Source organism: Dipodomys ordii, unplaced genomic scaffold (genome assembly GCF_000151885.1).
Source record: "Dipodomys ordii isolate 6190 unplaced genomic scaffold, Dord_2.0 Scaffold65, whole genome shotgun sequence".
Taxonomy (NCBI): domain Eukaryota; kingdom Metazoa; phylum Chordata; class Mammalia; order Rodentia; family Heteromyidae; genus Dipodomys; species Dipodomys ordii.
In genome coordinates, this window is record NW_012267281.1 from 7,443,093 (window position 1) to 7,462,440 (window position 19,348).

Genomic DNA, 19,348 nt, shown 5'->3' on the forward strand with positions numbered 1-19,348 from the left:
GAACATAATAGATAATAAATAGAAATTTTATTTTCTGATAAGATAATGTTTAAATTTACTATGTATAGAGTGAACTGCTATCAAGCAGTAACGGAAAAGGGAAATTTCTGGCTTGTCTTATATTCCAATGACTTTCCAAAGAACTCTCTGGAAGGTCAACTCTGTTGAATGGACTAAATCTTTAGAGGAAGTCTCAGTTGTGGAGGCCTTATACTTACTACTGGTAACCATGAGGTAGCACTTCTTGGAGACTTGGCTAAGTGCGGGTCAACAAGTCCCAAGAGGCAAGTTCCCTAACCATTCACATCAGCCCACATGTATCTTTCTGTCACCTGATGCTGATTTGGGACAGGTTTTGCTGTAGTACACAATGATTTTATATTTCTGTTTGGCTAAAAGTAACATTCCCAAAGTAATGGGAAATGGTGAGACCAACAGGCTACTTGCTGATGGCCCTGGTGCCAGTGTAGATGCTTTATGGTTCCTGCAGATGCTCTCCTCCAATCTCTCTGCTCAGTATTCCTAGGTTTCCCATCAGTGACAGAATCCTTTAGCCTGGCATTAAGACCCTGCTCAACTAGGAGTTAGTAACTCAGAGCTATTCCCACAAATGGAGGTTCTGATTGCTCAGGTTGTTGGTTCTTCTCCAGATAAACTTTATGCCCCTCCATTTTTGTACACTTGAAGTTGACTTTCTACCTACTGAAGGTACCCTAAGGGAAAAGCAGACAAAATCCTTGTAAAATTCACAGGACAGATGAAGAACTTCCAGCAGGGAAGACTCAGTAAAAATTGTATTTGAATTGGGCCTTGAAGGACGTAATTAAGTGAACTAAATAATACCCATGTATAAATAAAGAAGCTAAAATACAAATTACACTTATTCAGAAATATCCTCTCTCCTTATGAAAGAATAAAAAGTATCTTTGCATAATTTAAAAAAGCAATTATACCATAGAGGTCTGTAACCAGTCAGGTTATAGAAATTTTATATGCACCCCTTTTTTTATTAAATAACATTTCTTGTAGCATGGAAAATATCTAGATAATCCATATGCTAAGCCAAATATCTCTATCACTTTACTGTCTACTCTAAATTTATCACAATAGGGACGTCAACAAATTTGTGAATTCTGGTTCTTTTAGTGGGATTGAACCTACTAACTGTCAGGTTGACATTATTTTCTTTTCTGAGTTTGCTTGTTTACCAAGGTACTTGGAGATTTAACAGAGGTTAGAAATAGAGTCTGTGACAAAAGGTACCTACAGACCTGCTTAAGACCGATGGCTAAACCTTCTGTTAGAAATAAAAAATTCCCACTGATTATAGTACCACAAAGAATCAAGAAGTTCAACTACGGAGTTCCTAAACATGAGCTCCCTGTTCTATAACTAGCTGAGAGTTCAATTTCCCAATTAAGGCCCCTTCTTGGCTTGACCTGTATTAGCAAGACTTTTTCATTTTCTCCTCTAGCAATGAAATTTGTTTGTTTTGAGTCTCACTCAATAGATAGTTTTATTTTGAGTGTTTCTAATTGTAGAGGAAGAGCACACCCTGGGTGTTAACACCAAGGCTTTGTGACCTGGGTGTTAACACCAAGGCTTTGTGGCCAAACTGCCTGTGTTTAAACTCTAGCAGGACCATTTAATAGCTATGCAACTTTGGTTCATGCAGTTACACTTGTTTAACTTTTGCCATCCATAAAATGGGGATGATGAACACAGAGCCTAAACTACTGTAAGGACTAAATAAGAATCTATATATTTATACATACATAGCCTTTCATATATATAGTAGAGTTGAATATATGACATATAATATGTAATACACGAGAGAGCATTTCTAGTCATACCTGGCTTATAGCAAGTGGTTTGTATTATTATATTATTACTAGATATAGTTTGTATATTAAGGCTCAAAGACCTTGCAATAGGAAAATCGAAATATGAAATCAAAATAGGAAGTTGTATTTTTGTCTATATATCTATTCCTAGATAATTCCCAGGCTTTTAAAACATTTTTCTCATGTTTAGATTCCATTTAATTTTAAGCTACTGCTCTACAAAAAGATCCATGCAAACTTTTATTGGTGGTTCATCCTGAGGATAAAATGTATGCGTTGGCTGTGTGCTATGTGCGATTCTCCACGTGGTAAACTAAAAACACCCTGGACCAGAGAAGCTATCATGAGAAGCCATGAGAAGCTTCAGTTGACCTTCTTCCTCTTATGAATAACGTATCTAATTACAAATTGCCTCTGAGATCTGAAATATTTGAATGGATGATCTGATTGAAAAAATTAACTAAAAATGGGGGAGGAGGGAGGGTCAAAACCCAGCTGTATTTTGTGCTAAAGATGAGAAGGCAGAATGCTTAGCGTTCTACAGCCTCAGTGTTTCCTCCACTGTCTGTCCTGCCTCTGTCACCTTTCTGACCAGGCCACTTTTCAGGCTTGTCTAAGAGGCACAAATCTCAGAGGTCATGAGGATCTCTTCCTCCTTTCACAACTGAGATTCACAAGCCAAGATTCCTCATTCCAATTGAGTTGACATCTTAAACTGGATTTTTATTTCACAATCATTAGCAAATCTCTGAGTTTCTTATGCTTAGATGCTAAAATAATTCCCAAGTTCTTCTGTAGATGATAGGAGACTTGTTGAAAATACATGAAAAAAGTCATATCTGAAAACCTATGGTTAAATGATTTACCTTTCTGTGTAAGCAGACCTTTATCAAGTATTGCTTTAGGATTTCGTTTTATAACAACATGCAATACAGTACCAACTATTGCCTCTGACAAACTGTAAAGCACAGAATCTAGGATTCATTAAGCTAGTTATGTATTCCTTTAACTACAGTTGTTGGGATAAAATTAAAGTTAGGCTTATTAGTTCCTTTCCTGGTCATACCCAAGTTACAATGATATGATTTAGTTTCTAAATAGTCCAGACTTCCTATTCCTTGCCTCTTTCCACACAGACAAAATCCTGTATGTTTGTTTACAATCCCGACTTTTTCTCCCTTATCAAATGGTGCCAAACAATCACTAGACCGAAAAAATACAAATGACATTGTTTTGAAACTCCAAAGCTTCCTTCCCTTTCTTAGAGAAGATCTCTGAACACTGGAAATATGCAACTTGCTATGAAGTATAGGGGAAATTTTGATATCATATTATTTTTTGAACATTTTTTCTATGAAGAAATCAGATTAAAAAAATCACATAAGCATGGTTGGAGGGGGCAGGATATAGACTTAGCAGATAGCCATCATCCCTTAAAAGGACAAAGAAGTGTTCTGAGCATGGAGTTCCATGCCTTGTAATCCCAGCTACTCAGGAGGCAGACACAGGAGGTCTCCAGTTCAAGGCTAGCTCAGGTGTTGTTAGGGAGATCCTGTTTTAAAAACAAAATGCCAAGGAACCAAAGGGCTTGGGCCATAGTTCTGGTGGGAGAGTGCTTGTTTAACAAGCATCGGGCCTTGGGACCCATAAAAAAAGGTTGAGTGAGTGAGAAGAGGTGTTTTGAATCCAATGCTGGGAGGATACAGATAGCCTCTTTCCCTTCTGCCATCCCATGGTTTAAAGAGAAATCAATTTTCCCAGGCAGGAACTTGCTGGCCTCTCTTTGTGGTCCCCATTAGGGGACCGGGTGTAAGATGATGAACAGAAGAACTGCAAACACATAGTTTACATGGCGTCTGTGCAGTCCACTCCTTGCTCCTTCCTGCCTTATCACGATGTGGCAGACACGGTTGGAATTGTCCAGGAGGTTCATTTTCCTTCCTGCCACCCAATGCATTCACACCTCTCATTTCAGTGAGGAAGCCTAGAGCCTTGGGATCCTACAGTCACTTGAGTGTGAGTCAGCCCTGCCAGCCTGCAGGAAGCCGGATGCCATTTATGCCCACCTGCTATCCCCCAATGCCCAACTTACCATTTTTCCTATCAGCCTTGCCTTCCTAGATTCTTTTTCATCTTGTATTAACACCATGGATAATTTTTATTATAAAACACAAACAAAATTCAAAACTAAACCAAACAATCCCCTCTACCACCCCACATAATTGCTCTTTCCTGAAGGGAGGGTATGTACTAGAAGATGGTTTTCTAGGTGAAGGGAGGATTGATTCTCCATCATCACATGCAATGTACAGATCCTTTTACCAGGAACGCATGTGTCTAAGTTGACTGCTGAGGTCAAGGGCACAGTGGCTGTTAACAGTCGCTGGCTCTCACTAGTTAGTGTCATAAGCCAAGGTGGTATGTGAACATGCATTAAACCCACAGAGTTAAACTCTCCTAATTGTTTACATCCAGCTCGTGAACCCAGTGGTACATTTCTTTTCTCCTTCCAGGATGTATGGCTCTTACGCCAGGATTCTGGGCAGACTGTCCAGTGGGGGCTAAGTGAGTCTGGTAGCACCTATGGTCAATGTCAAATTAATAAGCATTATTGGGACCTCAGATTTAATACTTAGAAGGAAGGGAGGAGACTTTTCTACTTTCTTTTTTTGGGGGGGAGTCTAGTCACGGGCCTGAACTCTGGGCCTGGGCGCTGTCCCTCAGCTCTTCAGCTCAAGGCTAGCGCTCTACCACTTGAGCCACAGAGCCACTTCCGGCTTTTTTCTTTTTGCTTATGTGGTGCTGAGGAATCAAACCCAGGGCCTCAGGCATGCAAGGCAAGTGCTCTACCACTGAACCGCCTTCCCAGCCCGAGGAGACTTTTCTAAGAGGTGATTTCTTCCTCCAACACAGATCATATGGTCTGAATGAACCGAAGCAAACTAGAATCAACCGTGGAACACCCACAGGTGCCTTCACATTTTTATGGGGTCACTCATCAACCACTGGATAAGTAACGCTGTACTAAAAGGAATTTAAGCCTGTCAGGTTAATTACACAATATTAGGTACGAAAACAAACAGTGCAACACAAAACATAGCTACATCATTATTTGCAGTAAATGTTAACTCTAAATAAGTGCAACCTGTCTGTAAATGCTTGCTATAAAACTAATTAAAAAAATAAAATTTGATGGATAAACATGAAAAAAAAATTCTCTCACTGAGAATTTTTTTTTTAAATATCAGCACTCATTTAGAGTTCGGGATTTGTGAAAGAAAGCTTTAAAAGGAGCAAACCTGATTGGCTGTGGCTGTTGCTGCGAAGGGGACACTTGTTGCAGGAGTTGTTGCTGCAGAGACAGTGGCGGACGTAGCGCTGTGCATCATGGGTACTTTCAGGAGGGGAACCATGGGAGCAATGAACAGGAGGGTGTAGCATTATGGTAATAGAAGTGGTATTTGGCATGGTGAATATCAGAGCAGCAAGCCATCATGGGTTAAACCAGCAGATGGCATGCAATCACAATGCAAAGCAAGGAAGCATGGGAGAGAAATAAAAAAGGGAAAATAGCTTATTACAAGTACAATTAAAGGAAGTTTTAAAACATAATCAGTGATTCCCAGAAAGGCCAAAGCAGATTACTTTGGTTGATGGATTTATTAACAATTTCTTTCTAACAATAGAACCATTCCCAATTCAGCATATAGTAAATATAATAATGGTTGTTTCTAAAAAAAAATCTCACGGGCAATATCCAATCAAGTGAGAATATATGACAATTAAGTATAGAATAATCATAAATTCTAAGACATCAAAGGCCTGATATGTAAGTTTAATTTGGGATAAGATGTTCTTTGGAACATCTTGGTTAACTCTGGTCAAATAGAACATTTTCCTTTTCAATTTGGGATCTTTTATGTAAACAGGAATCGCTGGGGATTGTGTTTTATTTTGATCAATAAACAGCAAAGCAAAAACTACGGCCTTGATGTAAATTCTAACACAGTCACTCTGAAATAGTCAGACAAATTCTGTCAATATTTGCTTTTCTGGACTCTAGCTAGAATCAATCCATATGTCCTAAAGACAGACTGAAGAACTATTATACTGAGGACTGTTTAACATCAAAAAGAATGAGCAGGTACAAAGATCATCACAAATGAGCTAACACTTATAAAAGATAAGAAAGGTAGGTCTGACATTTAGTTTCAAAATGCATCCATGTATGTATATGTATGTATACATTTATTTATTTTAAAGAAATACTTCTGGGAAACTCTGATAACTCTAAGACAAGCAAGAGGAGATAAAGGCACACCACTATGAAACTTTAAAACATTGATGAAATTAGCCTGCCTCCTGTCTGTTTTTCTTATGCTATACCAGATAAACTATAAAGAGAAACAAAACACAAATCATTAAAAATCAGACTTGTACTGTGGCTTTATGTCTTGGTAACGATTGTTCTAGCACAAAAGAGCACATTAAAACCATCATTTTCTTAATTATACATCTTAAAAAAAACCTGTTAACTCTAAAGCCAAATAAGCCTTCAGATTTACTACTTCTTCTTCCTCAAACATTTTTTTTACCATCTCTGAAATAAATGTCAAACAAGTGAAAGTATTATATAAAAGACATCATATAAAAATACAAATAAAAAAAGTTTGAAACCTACCAATACTGGTAGCGGGTGTCATGCACAAAACTGACCCTGACGTCATGCAATGGTGGGTGGAAAAAGTGGATAAAGGGAAAGAAACAGGTTAGCGGTTTAGAGTTAACATTCAAAAGTGAGATTGAAGCGCAACCAGAAATAAGTAGGGTTAGTTAACACAGTTTGTAAAGGGCTGTTCACATTGTCAGTACAGACACAGATACAGCTGACTTGTTGTAAGCCATTCATCTCCCAAGCTCACACTTACAACTACTTTTTCACACTTGCTAGTCATATATACATCAACATGAGTCTAACAAGAATGACATGTGATAATGTTGTAGCCTCCTTCCTCTATGACTTCAAAGTATTTTACAGATATGATCAAATTAATCCTCCAAGGTAGGAAGTGGGAATTTTACAGATGAAAAATCTGAGGCATAGAAACTCCTGGCAAAGTCATGACTAGTGTGAGTCAAGGGTAAGACTAGAAATCGAACTTCATTCCCAAATCCTGGCTGGGTTTTAGGAGCACTACATTTATACTGGACTTGCTGCATTCAAGTTGTTGGCTTGATGGATTGATGATAAAATATTTTGTGTCAACATCAGTATGAAAAGAACTGCAATCAAGATTTCATATCTTCCAAATCAAAGTTGTGTAGAACTAGGACTGAAGGAGAACCCAAAGAGGTTTCATTTTTGTCAAGGTCACATCAAGGTGACCCCGGAAGAAGGATTTTGGCAAGTCTAAAGTCTAAGGGGGTAATGGACAGAAGCGGGGAGGGGGTGTTCTTTCCTTCCTAAGGAAGAGCTGCTTTACCTCGGGTGGTCTTATTAACGGGCATGAATCACAAAACTTGGGCCATGATAGTCAGGCATGTTTGGGATGGCTGTTTAGAACTGCATAGAAAACTTTGAGGAATTATATGCTCAGGGTTCTTCTGTTCCTTGGGATGAAAACCAGGCAATGTGAATTTGATTAACTGGAGACTGAATGTTACACAGGTGACACAGAGGTCATTTTTTATGAAGAATCTGAAGTGTAGACACCATTACTCTCTTCGCTAAGCTCACCATGCCAATCCCAGCTAACATCTGCATCAGAAAAAGGGATTCCTACTGGGTTCTTCAATATGCCTGTATAGATAACTTTCTCTCTCAATCTCTCTCTCTCTCTCTCTCCCCCACACACACTCACTCACTCAAAAAATCCTTTCCATGACACCATTTTTTCCTTCAGTCAATTGCTCTAATCTTTCCAACTAAGCTTCTAGAAAGTGATCCACACCCACTTTTTCACTTCCCTGGTCCCCATTTAATCTTCAGTCCTATCCAATTTGGTTTTACTCTACCTAAACTATCTCCGCTCCTCTCTGTGCAAACTAAGAATGTCTGTCACCAATGGACTCTGAATGGTTGAGCAGGAGAAAGTCTTATACCAGCACCTACTTGTTCTGGAGTCTCAGGATCGCATTCTATCTGGCCACTCCCTCCTCTCTCCATGACAAACCATCCTTCCCTCACAGGCTTGATCACACACACACACACACACACACACACACACACACACACACACACACTTACTTCCCCATACACTCTCAGCCCTCCCACACTTTTTTTTTTTTCTCTTTCTGGCAATGTCCTCTTTCTGTATTCTCATCCTTCCCTCAAATCTCTATCTCTGTCTTCGGGAGCTTTCCTCAGTTCTGGGTCTTTTTGTTCCCATCTACTTTGATATGTCAATCCTGGGTACTCTTCCACCTATGTATTTAAAGAGCGTCAATGACCTCATGACGTCCACACTGTGTTCTGCTCAGATTTCTTCTCTGAGCGCCAGATCATCAATGACCTCATGACGTCCACACTGTGTTCTGCTCAGATTTCTTCTCTGAGCGCCAGATCCAATCACGACATTGCTCTTGTCCTTGTTACTTGGCTCTCACACTTGTCTCCAACTGAACAGGTGTCGACCTAAGTGTTTTCCAGTCTCTTTCTCCACCTCAGAGATCATCTGGGGTGGACATCAGCATCCCTCTATCCCTGTGGAACTGTAGCCTGAAGAGAATGTCACACCTGTGCCACTTCCCCTAGTGAGACTCCCCTTCCCCGCAGCCAACTCACCAACAAGCCAAAGCAATCGTGCCTCTGAAATGCAGTTTGCCTCTGTTCGCTGATCACCTCTGCCACTTTTCCCGGTCCTAACCTCCATTATCTCTAATCTCAGCTATGCATCAATGTCCTCACTGGCCTTCCCGTCCCTCCTGGTAGTTCATTCTTAATCACCCTCCAGCTTTTGCAGGCCTGGCTACTGCTCTTCTGGGGAACAATCAATGGCCACTACTGCTTTTGAGATGAAGCTACTTGGGGTCCAGGCTCTGTCTCTCTCCCAGGCTGTCCTGGAACCAGGATCTGCACAGCTTAGCCTTATCATTGCACATTCCACTTTGTTCCATGCGAGCCTCCTACAAGCTCTCTGCAGAAGAATCCTTACTCTCTGTCGCTTCTCAGGCCTCGAGGTACATGCCATGTCTTCAGGAATCTTCTTCACTATTCCTTTACCTACTCCTCAGGCCCCTATGGCACCCCCTATCCCCCTTGGATTCTCTGACAGTGTCTGTGGACAAGCCTCCCTCCCGGGGAAGGCATTCCTGAGATGTATGGGGAAGTGAGGGTCAGAGGGCTGCTAAGGATGGAGAGCTGCTTCCCAGTCAACTTGCTAGTAGAGCTATCAGCCGCATCTCTCAGGCTTCAGTCTTGGATCTGCTCAACCAAATGAACTCAACAAGACTCGCCTGTGGCCGCCCAAGAGGGGTGTGCAAATTGGAAATACGCTGCCTTTGCCACCGGGTTGGCTCTCTTACCCAATGGGCTTGCTTTTCTTTTCAGGGCTCAGGCTTTTCACCTCACTGTTCCCCTCCGCTCCTCCCAAGACCCTGTGAGTACCTGACACTATGGTACCATACGGTGGGCAACACTCTATTCTGCAAGCAACACCCCTCCCTTCTCTGCCTGAGAGGCTCTTCCCCCACCCCCACCCAACGATAAAAGCTCACTTCTCTTTCAAAGTCAGTAAATGTCTCCAGCTTCAGAAAGTCTTCTTCCTCCATATGCTTTGTATCACCACCCACCATGCGTGCGGAAGGCAGAACCTCCTTCTCCAAGAGCTATGCTCAGTCCCTTGGCTCATTCTGCGTGCTGCACCTTATATTTGGTTTTAACCTAGGTCTGAGCTCCTTTGCATTCTCACCACCAGCTCTCAAACCCAGAACATTTCATGTGTCCAGGAAATGTTTGCTGTATGGAATGCAATGAATAACGTGCGTGTATGTGTGTGCGTGTGTGTGTGTGTGTGTGCGCGCGTGTGTGTGTGTGCGTGTGCATGTGTGTGTGTGTAATGTGTGTTGGTACCGGGGCTTGAACTCAGCCTTGCATTCTTGCTTTAGCTTTTCTGTTCAGAGCTGGTCCTCTACCACTTAAGCCACACCTCACCTACAGCTTTTTGCTAGTTAACTGGAAATAAGAATCTCTCAGATATGTCTGCCCAGGCTGGCTTTGAATCTCAGTTTTCTTATTTCAGCTTCTTCAGTGGTTAGGATTACAGTGCCTGGATAGTTGATTATTTTATGTGGACAGTTTCTACCCAACATGGACACAAGTTACATGGAAACCTTAAGGACCATCTATGGTTTCTCAACATGGGCAGTGATTAGGTAGCACATTCTCTCTTTTGTGTGATTTATCTTGTGCTCCCATATAATGTTCTGATGACTCAAAGAAGGGTTCTGGTGGTCACCTTTTTTTTCTGACCAGCTGAAGCCTATCACTAGGGTGTTAATTTTATAAACAAACATCCTCAGATATTTTCTTCTTCCACTGCACAAAGTAGTTAGCTTGTAATCACGGTCAACCAGGATTATCCGGATAATTGTTATACCACTTTGTAAACACAGCCTCAATTTTTCCATCTGCAAAAGGCAAATAATTGTTTGCCACTAATAGAACAGTAACATCTTGAATAAAAATAGATAATAGATCTATAAGATCACTTCCAGGAACTCAGAATAAACCTGTCAGAGAAATGCCAAGAATCATGATGGTGCTATTTTGGTAACTATGTGTGGTTTTGTCACTTTCTTAACATAGCAAAGAAAAAGTATAACTACTTCGTTAAAATAATCCCTATCAAAAGGAGGAAAAAAAAATCCCACCCACTGAAAATGTGCTAGGGCATCAACCAGGGTGATAATTATCTTAGTATGGTTTTTGGAGAAGAATTTCATATTTTTGTGTGATATTTTATGTTAATATCTTTACAGCCTGGAGGTAGAATTCCTGAAAATGCAAAGCCACATTGTGTCAATGGGAAAATTTTAGTAGCACATTTAAAGATATATTATGAATATCTTTTCCATAAAGGGTAACCTCCAGGAAACAAAAAAAATGTTTTTACTTCATATTTATTTGTCCACTTAATAATAAGGGGACTGCTATCTGCTCCGTTATACAAATTACTCTTCTGAACATCACCACTTAATTTGCAGAGGTTAAAAAACCTGGATTAACAATGAACGTGTGTCATCATGATCACTTTTAAAATGAGGTACAAAATGTGGTTTATAAGGAAACCCTGAAATAAAAACTTTTGCCCTACTATACACACTCAAATTTCCACTGTGGATTAAAGGTGGGAGAAAAGCATATGCTATTTTTAATAAAGTTTGCTCTCTTTCATCATTTGAGAGAAACATGGATATTTCTTAGAAGCAGAAAGAACACTCCAAAACAGGAGATCCACATCTCTTTTCACTATGATCTTAATATTATGCAACAAATGGAGTCTTCTAATTCACGGCATTATGTGGGCTGGGTCCCACCCTTTGGCTCCTAAGTCCTTGGGATGAGGGTTGCTGACACATCTGAGCTGTTCCTACAGAATCCACCAGAGGGCGGAAGTACACAACCACCGTACCCAATACCTGAGAGGCAATGAGGTATTATGCTAGGGGTGTCATTCTCTCTTGCTTTGGAAACATTTAAGTGGTGTGCAGGTGAAATATCTTAAAAGGTGAATTCTTTCAATAACTCCTTTAATCTGTCATTATTGGATTAGAGTATGGCATATGTAATTAAGGGCTTGAAAGTCTAGCAAAGGCTTAGCTCCAGGGTCTCAGATATTCCCAAGATGGTAATGGCTTTATTTCCCATTCTTCAGGAACACAGTCATCTTTTATGTTTTTTCTCTGAGTCATTTTTTCCCTTTTAAAATGTCTACTGGCCACAAGGCCTATGAGACATTTATAGAAACCGTACAGGACTTTGTGGGAAAACTAATTTTCCAGTAATTGTTATATGATGGTATTATTTCAATTCGGTTACAATGATTGATACTGCTATGTTATTTGAGTGGTCATTAACTAAGCTGTCACAGTGTTAGAGTCAAGTGCTGATAGATACTGAATTAAGAGATTTCTCTGCAGGTCTACGCAATAAAGATAGGTCCAGAAATCAATTAAGAGAAATAAATCCTAAAACTTGTTTTGCTCACATAATTTATATTTTTGTTATAAGTACAATTGTTTATATGTTATTAGATTTTTTTAAAGTATAGACATTGTAGTAAAGGATATTACAAAGTATTTTTCTATCTCTGATTAAAAAACAACTTCTAATATGCTTTGGAATTCAAGAAAATGAGTGACAAAAGGGGAAAGTCCAATCCTACAAACAAGGATCAGTTAAATTCTTTTTAGTGAAATTGTTACTGATGCATATTCATCTTCCATTTACTATCACGGAATGAAGGACTTCTGTTTTGAACCCCTAAACTCAACAAATGGGAGATGAAATCATACCCTGCTTCTAACTTCAGACTTAAGATGAAAATCATGGGCTGGTTGAGCTGTCTGTGTAAGGTGTATGTTTGGAGTGTCTGTGTCTGTGGCAGGGAAATAAATAAAAACTTGGGTAGCGTTGGCACACAATGTGGTTTTTTTTTTAACCTTATGTATCTTATCTATTATGCTATTTTTTTTAAAGATTTACTTTAGGCTGCTTTTATTTTTTTGGAGAGCCCTTTGGAATCTTGTATTTGGATGCTAGGGGGCTGCTGTGGTGTGTCTATTGGACAAGGTCTAGGGGACCGAGGTTCTACAATTTTTTCTTGTTACCTTGGAAAGCCACTTTTCATAGGGGGGCCTCAGTTTTCTCATCTGTAAAACAGTCAACCGGATGAAGAGATCACGGAGACCACTTTAAACTCTGAGATTTTATGATAAACATGATTGACATCTTAGTGGAATGGTAAAATAATGCACAGTAGCACCTCATATCCTTAGATATTGGCTCACAAATGGAGGATAAGGACTCATATCTCTCTATAAAATTTGTGAACTTGGTGAATGTCGAGAAGCATGGAGAGAGCGAGAAAGAGAGAGAGCATGGATATAAAAAATATGAGTAGAGGATTGCTTTACTTTGAATAGCCTCATTATTTTTTAGCGCACTGAATAGAAAGAGAAAAAAAGTGGTTAGTATTTACTAGAATTGCTATTTTTAGGTCATTCAGTGTTAAGGGAAAATTTCAATGGTCACACATAAAAGGTCTTATTGACAGAAACAATTTAACAAGGGCTTAAGAAAGCAGAAGCCCCTACGTGTTCTCTGTTGCTCCTGGTTAAATCTATCACTCAGTTCGATCAGATATTTGGCTTTAGAATCCTAACAACTTTCAGCTATCAAGGCAGGGTCAAAATCTTTAGATATATCTAGACAATGATACCGTTGAGGCGGTATTGCACCATTAGATGCAAAACTAGAGGCCGCCAAACAGCTTAAAGAGATGAGAAGAAAGCACATGACCAGAAGGACAGAAGGACGCAGACGTGGACGGTCAGGGCACATACCTGTGGGGATGAACGCGGCGTGCTGCTGCAGCTGGGCGCTTGTCAGAGCCTGCTGGTAGTGTAAGACACTGGGATTAAATACCGTGCTGGCACCGTTGCTTTTTTCAAGTGCTTGTCTCTTTGGTAAAGGATGAAGAGCACCAGGAGGAAAGGCCTAGAAAGGAAGAAGTCAATAAGAGATGTCTAACTTAAAGCAAACACATCTTCCGTGTCTACACAGATCATCAAGGACAATATTCTTTCTTTCTTTACGTTTTAAATGATAGCTAAGGAGATGCTTATGCCATGCACCTTAATTTAAACAGCGGCAATGTCGAATGAGTGAGAATTTGTTATTGAGAGCAAAAGCATGATTTCTGTAACCCAAAAAACGGTAGCATCTCAACTAAGGAAAAGAAAAAAAAACTATCAAGCAACAACAACGAAAACAAAAATGGCTTCAGCTTTTTAAATGGGTTCAGCTATTCTAGTGGGGAGGGGTGGGGGAAGAAAAAAGCACTCTGTTATTATTAATATCTATTCTTTACTTTTACTCAATGACGATTTCTTGACTGTTAAGGTTAATAAGGATTATAATGAGCCTTTTTCTGAGCCAAGGAATTTAAGTTTGCTTCACTCTTTTGGAAAAGGTATTAAAATTTGTTAGGGTCAATTTTATTTCACAGATTACATATGCAAATGAAATGGCTAAACACCTTATTGAAATTTTTCCATTTTAAATTAATAATCATGATTGGCTGCAACCAGTATCTTACAAGTAAAAACAAATCTCAGATGGTTCTCTGAAAAGCTACATGCAAAGCGAAAGGTGAAAGGTCAAAGTACCAGGTCTACAGTTGCTTCGAGAGGTCGCTTCATTGCTTTGGCAGTCGACTGAGTCTTTTAATAACAGGCAGCGAGCACATGATGGCAGTGGGCCAATGGGATTCAAGCGAATTAACATACAGGTAAACAGCAAGCAGAGGTGCATCATGGGAACGGCATTGCATTGTGGATAGGTGAGAAGGAAAAAAATATTCTGAATGCAATATACAACGTACAAAACACTAGGCATGCACAACAACAAAAATGTTCTCTAAAGAAATGAATATTACACCTTTAAATTAGTATTGAAGCAAAAATGCATCTACTATACCTTAGTTAAAAGCATATAAGAGAGTAAAATATAGATGTTTGAAATTCAGGAAAGTTAATTAAAACAGCAGCTTGCATACACACCATAAGCATTTTTTATATTGCTTCAGAAAAAAAAATGCAAAACTTTCAAGGGCCATCAGCTTGAAGAACGTCTGATAAGTTAGCTTTCAAGTATATATTAAAAAAAAAATCCAAAGGCACCAGGCACAATCCAAGTTGAAAATTTTCACGAAGATAATTTTCACTTCAGCTCTCTAGCCTAACAAAATGAAACAGCAAACTGAGACAAATGAAAATTCAGGCAAAAAAAATATTCAAACATAAGATTATTTAGGCAAAACGGTTTGGGTTTGGATGCAGATTTCTTTTTTGTCTGAATCATATAGATAATTGCCTCAATTCTTTGTTTCACTCTGCTAGTTGTGGGTCTTTATAAGAGTATGTGGACTAGTGTGCCAAACATTGCAAGTTTTGAATTTCAATAGTGAGTTTCCAAAATTTCTCACTTGCATTCTATTTTATCTCTGCTTATGACTAACTTATCATCCATTCTGTTGTTGACTACAGTTGAAATTATAATTTATTTCATTTCAAACAACTTACCGGTTATACTAAGAAAATACCCTCTGAAAAGGTATTTAGGTGTCCTCGAGTATTAAAATAATTTCTATTTAGTAATCTTATTTGTACTTTTGGCTACAATTAGCAGTCAAACCAATTAAGGAAAGTGGAATTCTTGGCTAGACCATGTACAATAGCAAACAGCTAAAATAGCAAACAATAGCTTAAAGATTAGAAATAAATGATGTCTTATAAGCATATTTTTAGTTTCACTTAAACAATTGAAAGAATAGTAGAGATGGATTAATTTAGACCATAATGAAAAATTTTCCTCTTCCTGGTTGTCACTAAAAAAATGGAAAAAATTCTATGATGGAATTCTATGAAAGTAAAGAAATTCAAAGAACAGCTTCAATGCAAATAAGAAAAATGAAATATCCCGTTTCTATTTTTAGCACAATAAGTAAATCCATATGGGTTTCATAATAATGAAGAACTTACATTCTAAAGTTCTGAGGTGGAGCTATGGTTTTGGAATAAAATAGAGTGGAACAAAATGATTAAAATGGGAATAATTGAAATTTTACTTGGTAAACAAAAGGACATTTATCATCTTTTGATGATTCAGGGAAAGATGTACAATAGGAGGTAGGTAATGCTGTGGTGTGGTGAAGAGAGTGACTAGAGATAAAGTAAGAAGGCTGGAGGTGGAGACAAGATTTGGCTAAATGGCCATGAAAATTTGGGAAAGCCGTTTTGATAAAGGACATGAAACAATATAAAAGCAGTGTTGTAAAATTTCGAACATTAAAAATAAAATCAATCCAAGGAGTGCAATAACAAGCCCGTGTTTCTCTGTTCTTTAAACAAAAATCATGTTTAGCATTTTATAAGTTCCACGATACCTCTGTGTGTGCCCCTGAGCACACAGTGATACCAAGGCTTCAAATCAAGGCCTTGAACTCTAGCTTGGCTTTTGTGGCTAGTATTCTACCACTCGAGACACACTTCTACATCCAGATTTTCGTTGGTTAGAGTCTCTGGGATTTGTCTGTCAAGATTGGCTCCTGAACCATGATTCTCAGATCTCAGCTTCCGGAATAGCTAGAATTAGAGAGCCACCACTGGCTAGCCAAGGTGCTATTTTTGTTTGAAATCTTTCATCTGTGTAGCTTCACATGATTGAGTCATGCTGGGCTTGTTTGATTTATTTTTGAGCTTAAACTAATCTGTATTGACTAAAGAAAGCTATACAGCGGCCTACCCACCTAGCATACACTCAGAACATTAGCTGGATGCTGAAGCTCAAAACCATTTGGCCTTAATTGTCAAGACTCAATTTTCTCCTTCATTTTCCCCAGTCCTCAGGGTTTACAGAAAATGAATCTACTATTGAGTCAGTCTTTTCTGGCATGCTAACTGGAAAAGTCTCCAAAGGCTGATATTTATGATCAAAATTTTGATTCAACAAAGCATCATTTAATGAAGTCTATCTCCGGATAGAATAAGAAATGTTGAATATTTCTCTTTAGGATAACCACATGAAAAGTTAACATTATCCACATTTTCCCTTTTCTTTTTAGCTTACTGAAAACGCATTTTCCTATAATTTAGGATAATCTAAGAGTGAAAAGGAACTAAGAATTTCATACTGAGTATGAGCATGATGTGTCTCTCTTCTCTGTTGAATACTTTGTTTCCTTTATTACATGCAAATATCTTCTTTCCAAGTAAACGGGTTTTGTAGAGGAAGGTGTGCATCTTCTTTTAAATTAAGCCCTTTTGTTGGGACCAGACATTAGGCTTCCTTTCTTGTCAGCCTCACTGACATTTATAATCCTGTGTCCACCTTGGGCCCCTAGCCTTGGGTACAGAACTGAATGTAGATGGAAGTCCTAGACAGGCAGCCAGGCTTTTCTTCTTCTAGGTCAAGGAACACACCCTACCTCAGGTGAAGACGAACAAACCAAGGGGTCATAGCCATGTTACAAGCAAAGATCAACTCTGAGGGGGCAGGAAACCCTGACAAAATAATCAAAACTACCACCGTAAGGAAGGTAAAAGGATGTGGATGAGCTGGATAGAATCCCAAGTTCCCACACATATTTTCTTGAACAATTGATGCTTATCTTGCTGATGGCAGCCTGCCTATTTCCTTTTATAAACTAGTGTTCTTCTTGTTTTGCCCCATTTTGGCTTATGTGAACAAAGACCACGTGCCAGAAGACGAAACACCCTTTGTGCTCAAACTACCAAAGAGCAGCTGTGTCTTGCTTAACATGTCTGGGGAGAGCAATGCTTGCATTTGAAGAGGTATTAGTAAACGAATAAGGCTCAAAAGGAAATAAATGTGCCTTTTCTTCAAGAAAAAGCTTTAAATGCTTTTTTTTTTAAGGTTTGATTCATCAAAATAAGGGGGAAATCCCCAGATAGCAATAACAATGCCACTAGGGAACACTGGGTGAAGATGGGGAAGGCAGGTAAATGGCTTATTACTACCTGGCGTTGCCATCATCACTCCCATTTGTCCTAAAGAAGAAAATCAAACCATCGTTTTCCTGCAATGTACTGACTCATCTGGCTCCTAGGGTATGTATACTTATAACTTTATCCAACTGATTTCAGCTGAGCTTCTGAGTTCATCCTAAAGAGACATGTCAGATTCAGTCATTTTCATGTCATTGTCAAGAAGATGCTGGCTTTTGTTCTGAAATGATGTTCTTTGGGGTTGTCTCTGAAGACGTGGTAAAAACCTGTGACTTCGCAGCACTCCAAATTTGGGCATGGTGTAACCATCTTAAGAAACTATGGCAACTAACTCTCCTGGCACCTACGGCATATGTGTGAACGTGTAGGAGGGCCTGTGTCCGAGCAGAGCTCTGATGTCTTGTTGTGAGGCTGAAGGATGATCTATTTGTATGAGTGGACATGTTTCTTCTTATCCCCATCAGCCTGGGTCACCTATCATTGGTGCCTACCAATGAAGCGAATGGAAACCTAATTGCTTATTGACATTCCCTTGTAGGATACAAGAAGACTAAATCAGGGCCCTCGTGTCACTGTATTTGTTCAAATGGTATTTGGATTATGGGGACTCATGTGTTTATAGTCTCAGAGCCTCATGTGTTTATAGTCTCAGAGCCTCATCTCCTTCCCTCACAGTGGGAGATGACCACTGAGACCCAAACTAAGTCATGCACACATAGCTCTTATCACTCTGACCACAGGGACGGCCACTGATATGGCAAGAAGACAATGATTTTCCTCCTAATTAGGGTATACTGTTCTCTCTCTTGTCAAAGAGATACAAGAATGTGTCCTAAAGCTGTCTACAGCTATAGGAAAAACTGGCCTTGGAGAATAGAGCTGACATCCTGAGAGAGAGAGGCAAGACAAAGAGAAGACTGGCTGGATTTTAAGTTCCTAGACTCGTTTCCTCTCTCCTCTCCTCATGATACAGCGAAATCTGATTCTGTCTTTTAAGCTACTTCAGTTGAGTGTCTGATTTGTTTTTTTTTTTTGCTGGTTGTGGGGCCTAACCTCTGGGCCTGGATACTTTCCTTCAGCTCTTCAGCTCAAGGCTAGTGCTCTACCACTTGAGCTACAGCTGAGGAATCGAACCCAGGGCCTTACACATGCAAGGCAAGCACTCTACCCCTGAGCCACCTTCCCAGCTCGAGTGTCTGACTTATCTTGGCAATATGCTGAGGACCAAGTTGTGATTTGTAACACAGTCCCCATCCTATGGAAAAATATGGCCTTAGTGTCCAATCATCAGCACATCAATTAGGGAAAGCTGAAGCTGGCCTGAAAAGATGATTACCAAGAAAAAAGTCTTACTTCTTCAGGATAAGATCGTCACTGAGTGGGTAGAGGATGGACTCACACAGTGAACACATGTATAAAGGATGCTTAATTATGTCCAGAGAATTCCTGCTCATTTATGGAGAGTGATCATCTTCCTGTTCCTGATCAGAATACATTTTGGAAGTCTCTCTTATGAGAACTCAAAAATGGAGACTTTCTTTTATTTTTTTCTTCTCTGATACTCTTGTGTGAGTGTATATTGTCCACATAGACAGTAACAGAACACTGAAGAGCCAAGATCTCTAAGCTTAAAACAAGAACAAAATGCCGGGCACTGGTGGCTCACGCCTGTAATCCTAGCTACTCAGGAGGCTGAGATCTGAGGATCGCGGTTCAAAGCCAGCCCGGGCAGGGCAAGAGAGACCGTGAGACTC

At 39.5% G+C, this 19,348-nt stretch overlaps 1 protein-coding gene across 1 annotated transcript in view; it reads right to left on the reverse strand.

Moving 5' to 3' along the window:
* Positions 1-19,348, reverse strand: part of Mbnl2 (muscleblind-like splicing regulator 2) — a 147,911-nt gene that overhangs the window by 15,649 nt on the left and 112,914 nt on the right. Inside the window, exons 5-8 of the mRNA XM_013022964.1 lie at positions 14,235-14,288; positions 13,410-13,563; positions 6,526-6,561; positions 5,144-5,238 (exon numbers count right to left, since the gene is read on the reverse strand). Coding sequence (XP_012878418.1) covers positions 5,144-5,238; positions 6,526-6,561; positions 13,410-13,563; positions 14,235-14,288 — 339 coding nt within the window. The remainder of the gene's footprint in view (positions 1-5,143; positions 5,239-6,525; positions 6,562-13,409; positions 13,564-14,234; positions 14,289-19,348) is intronic.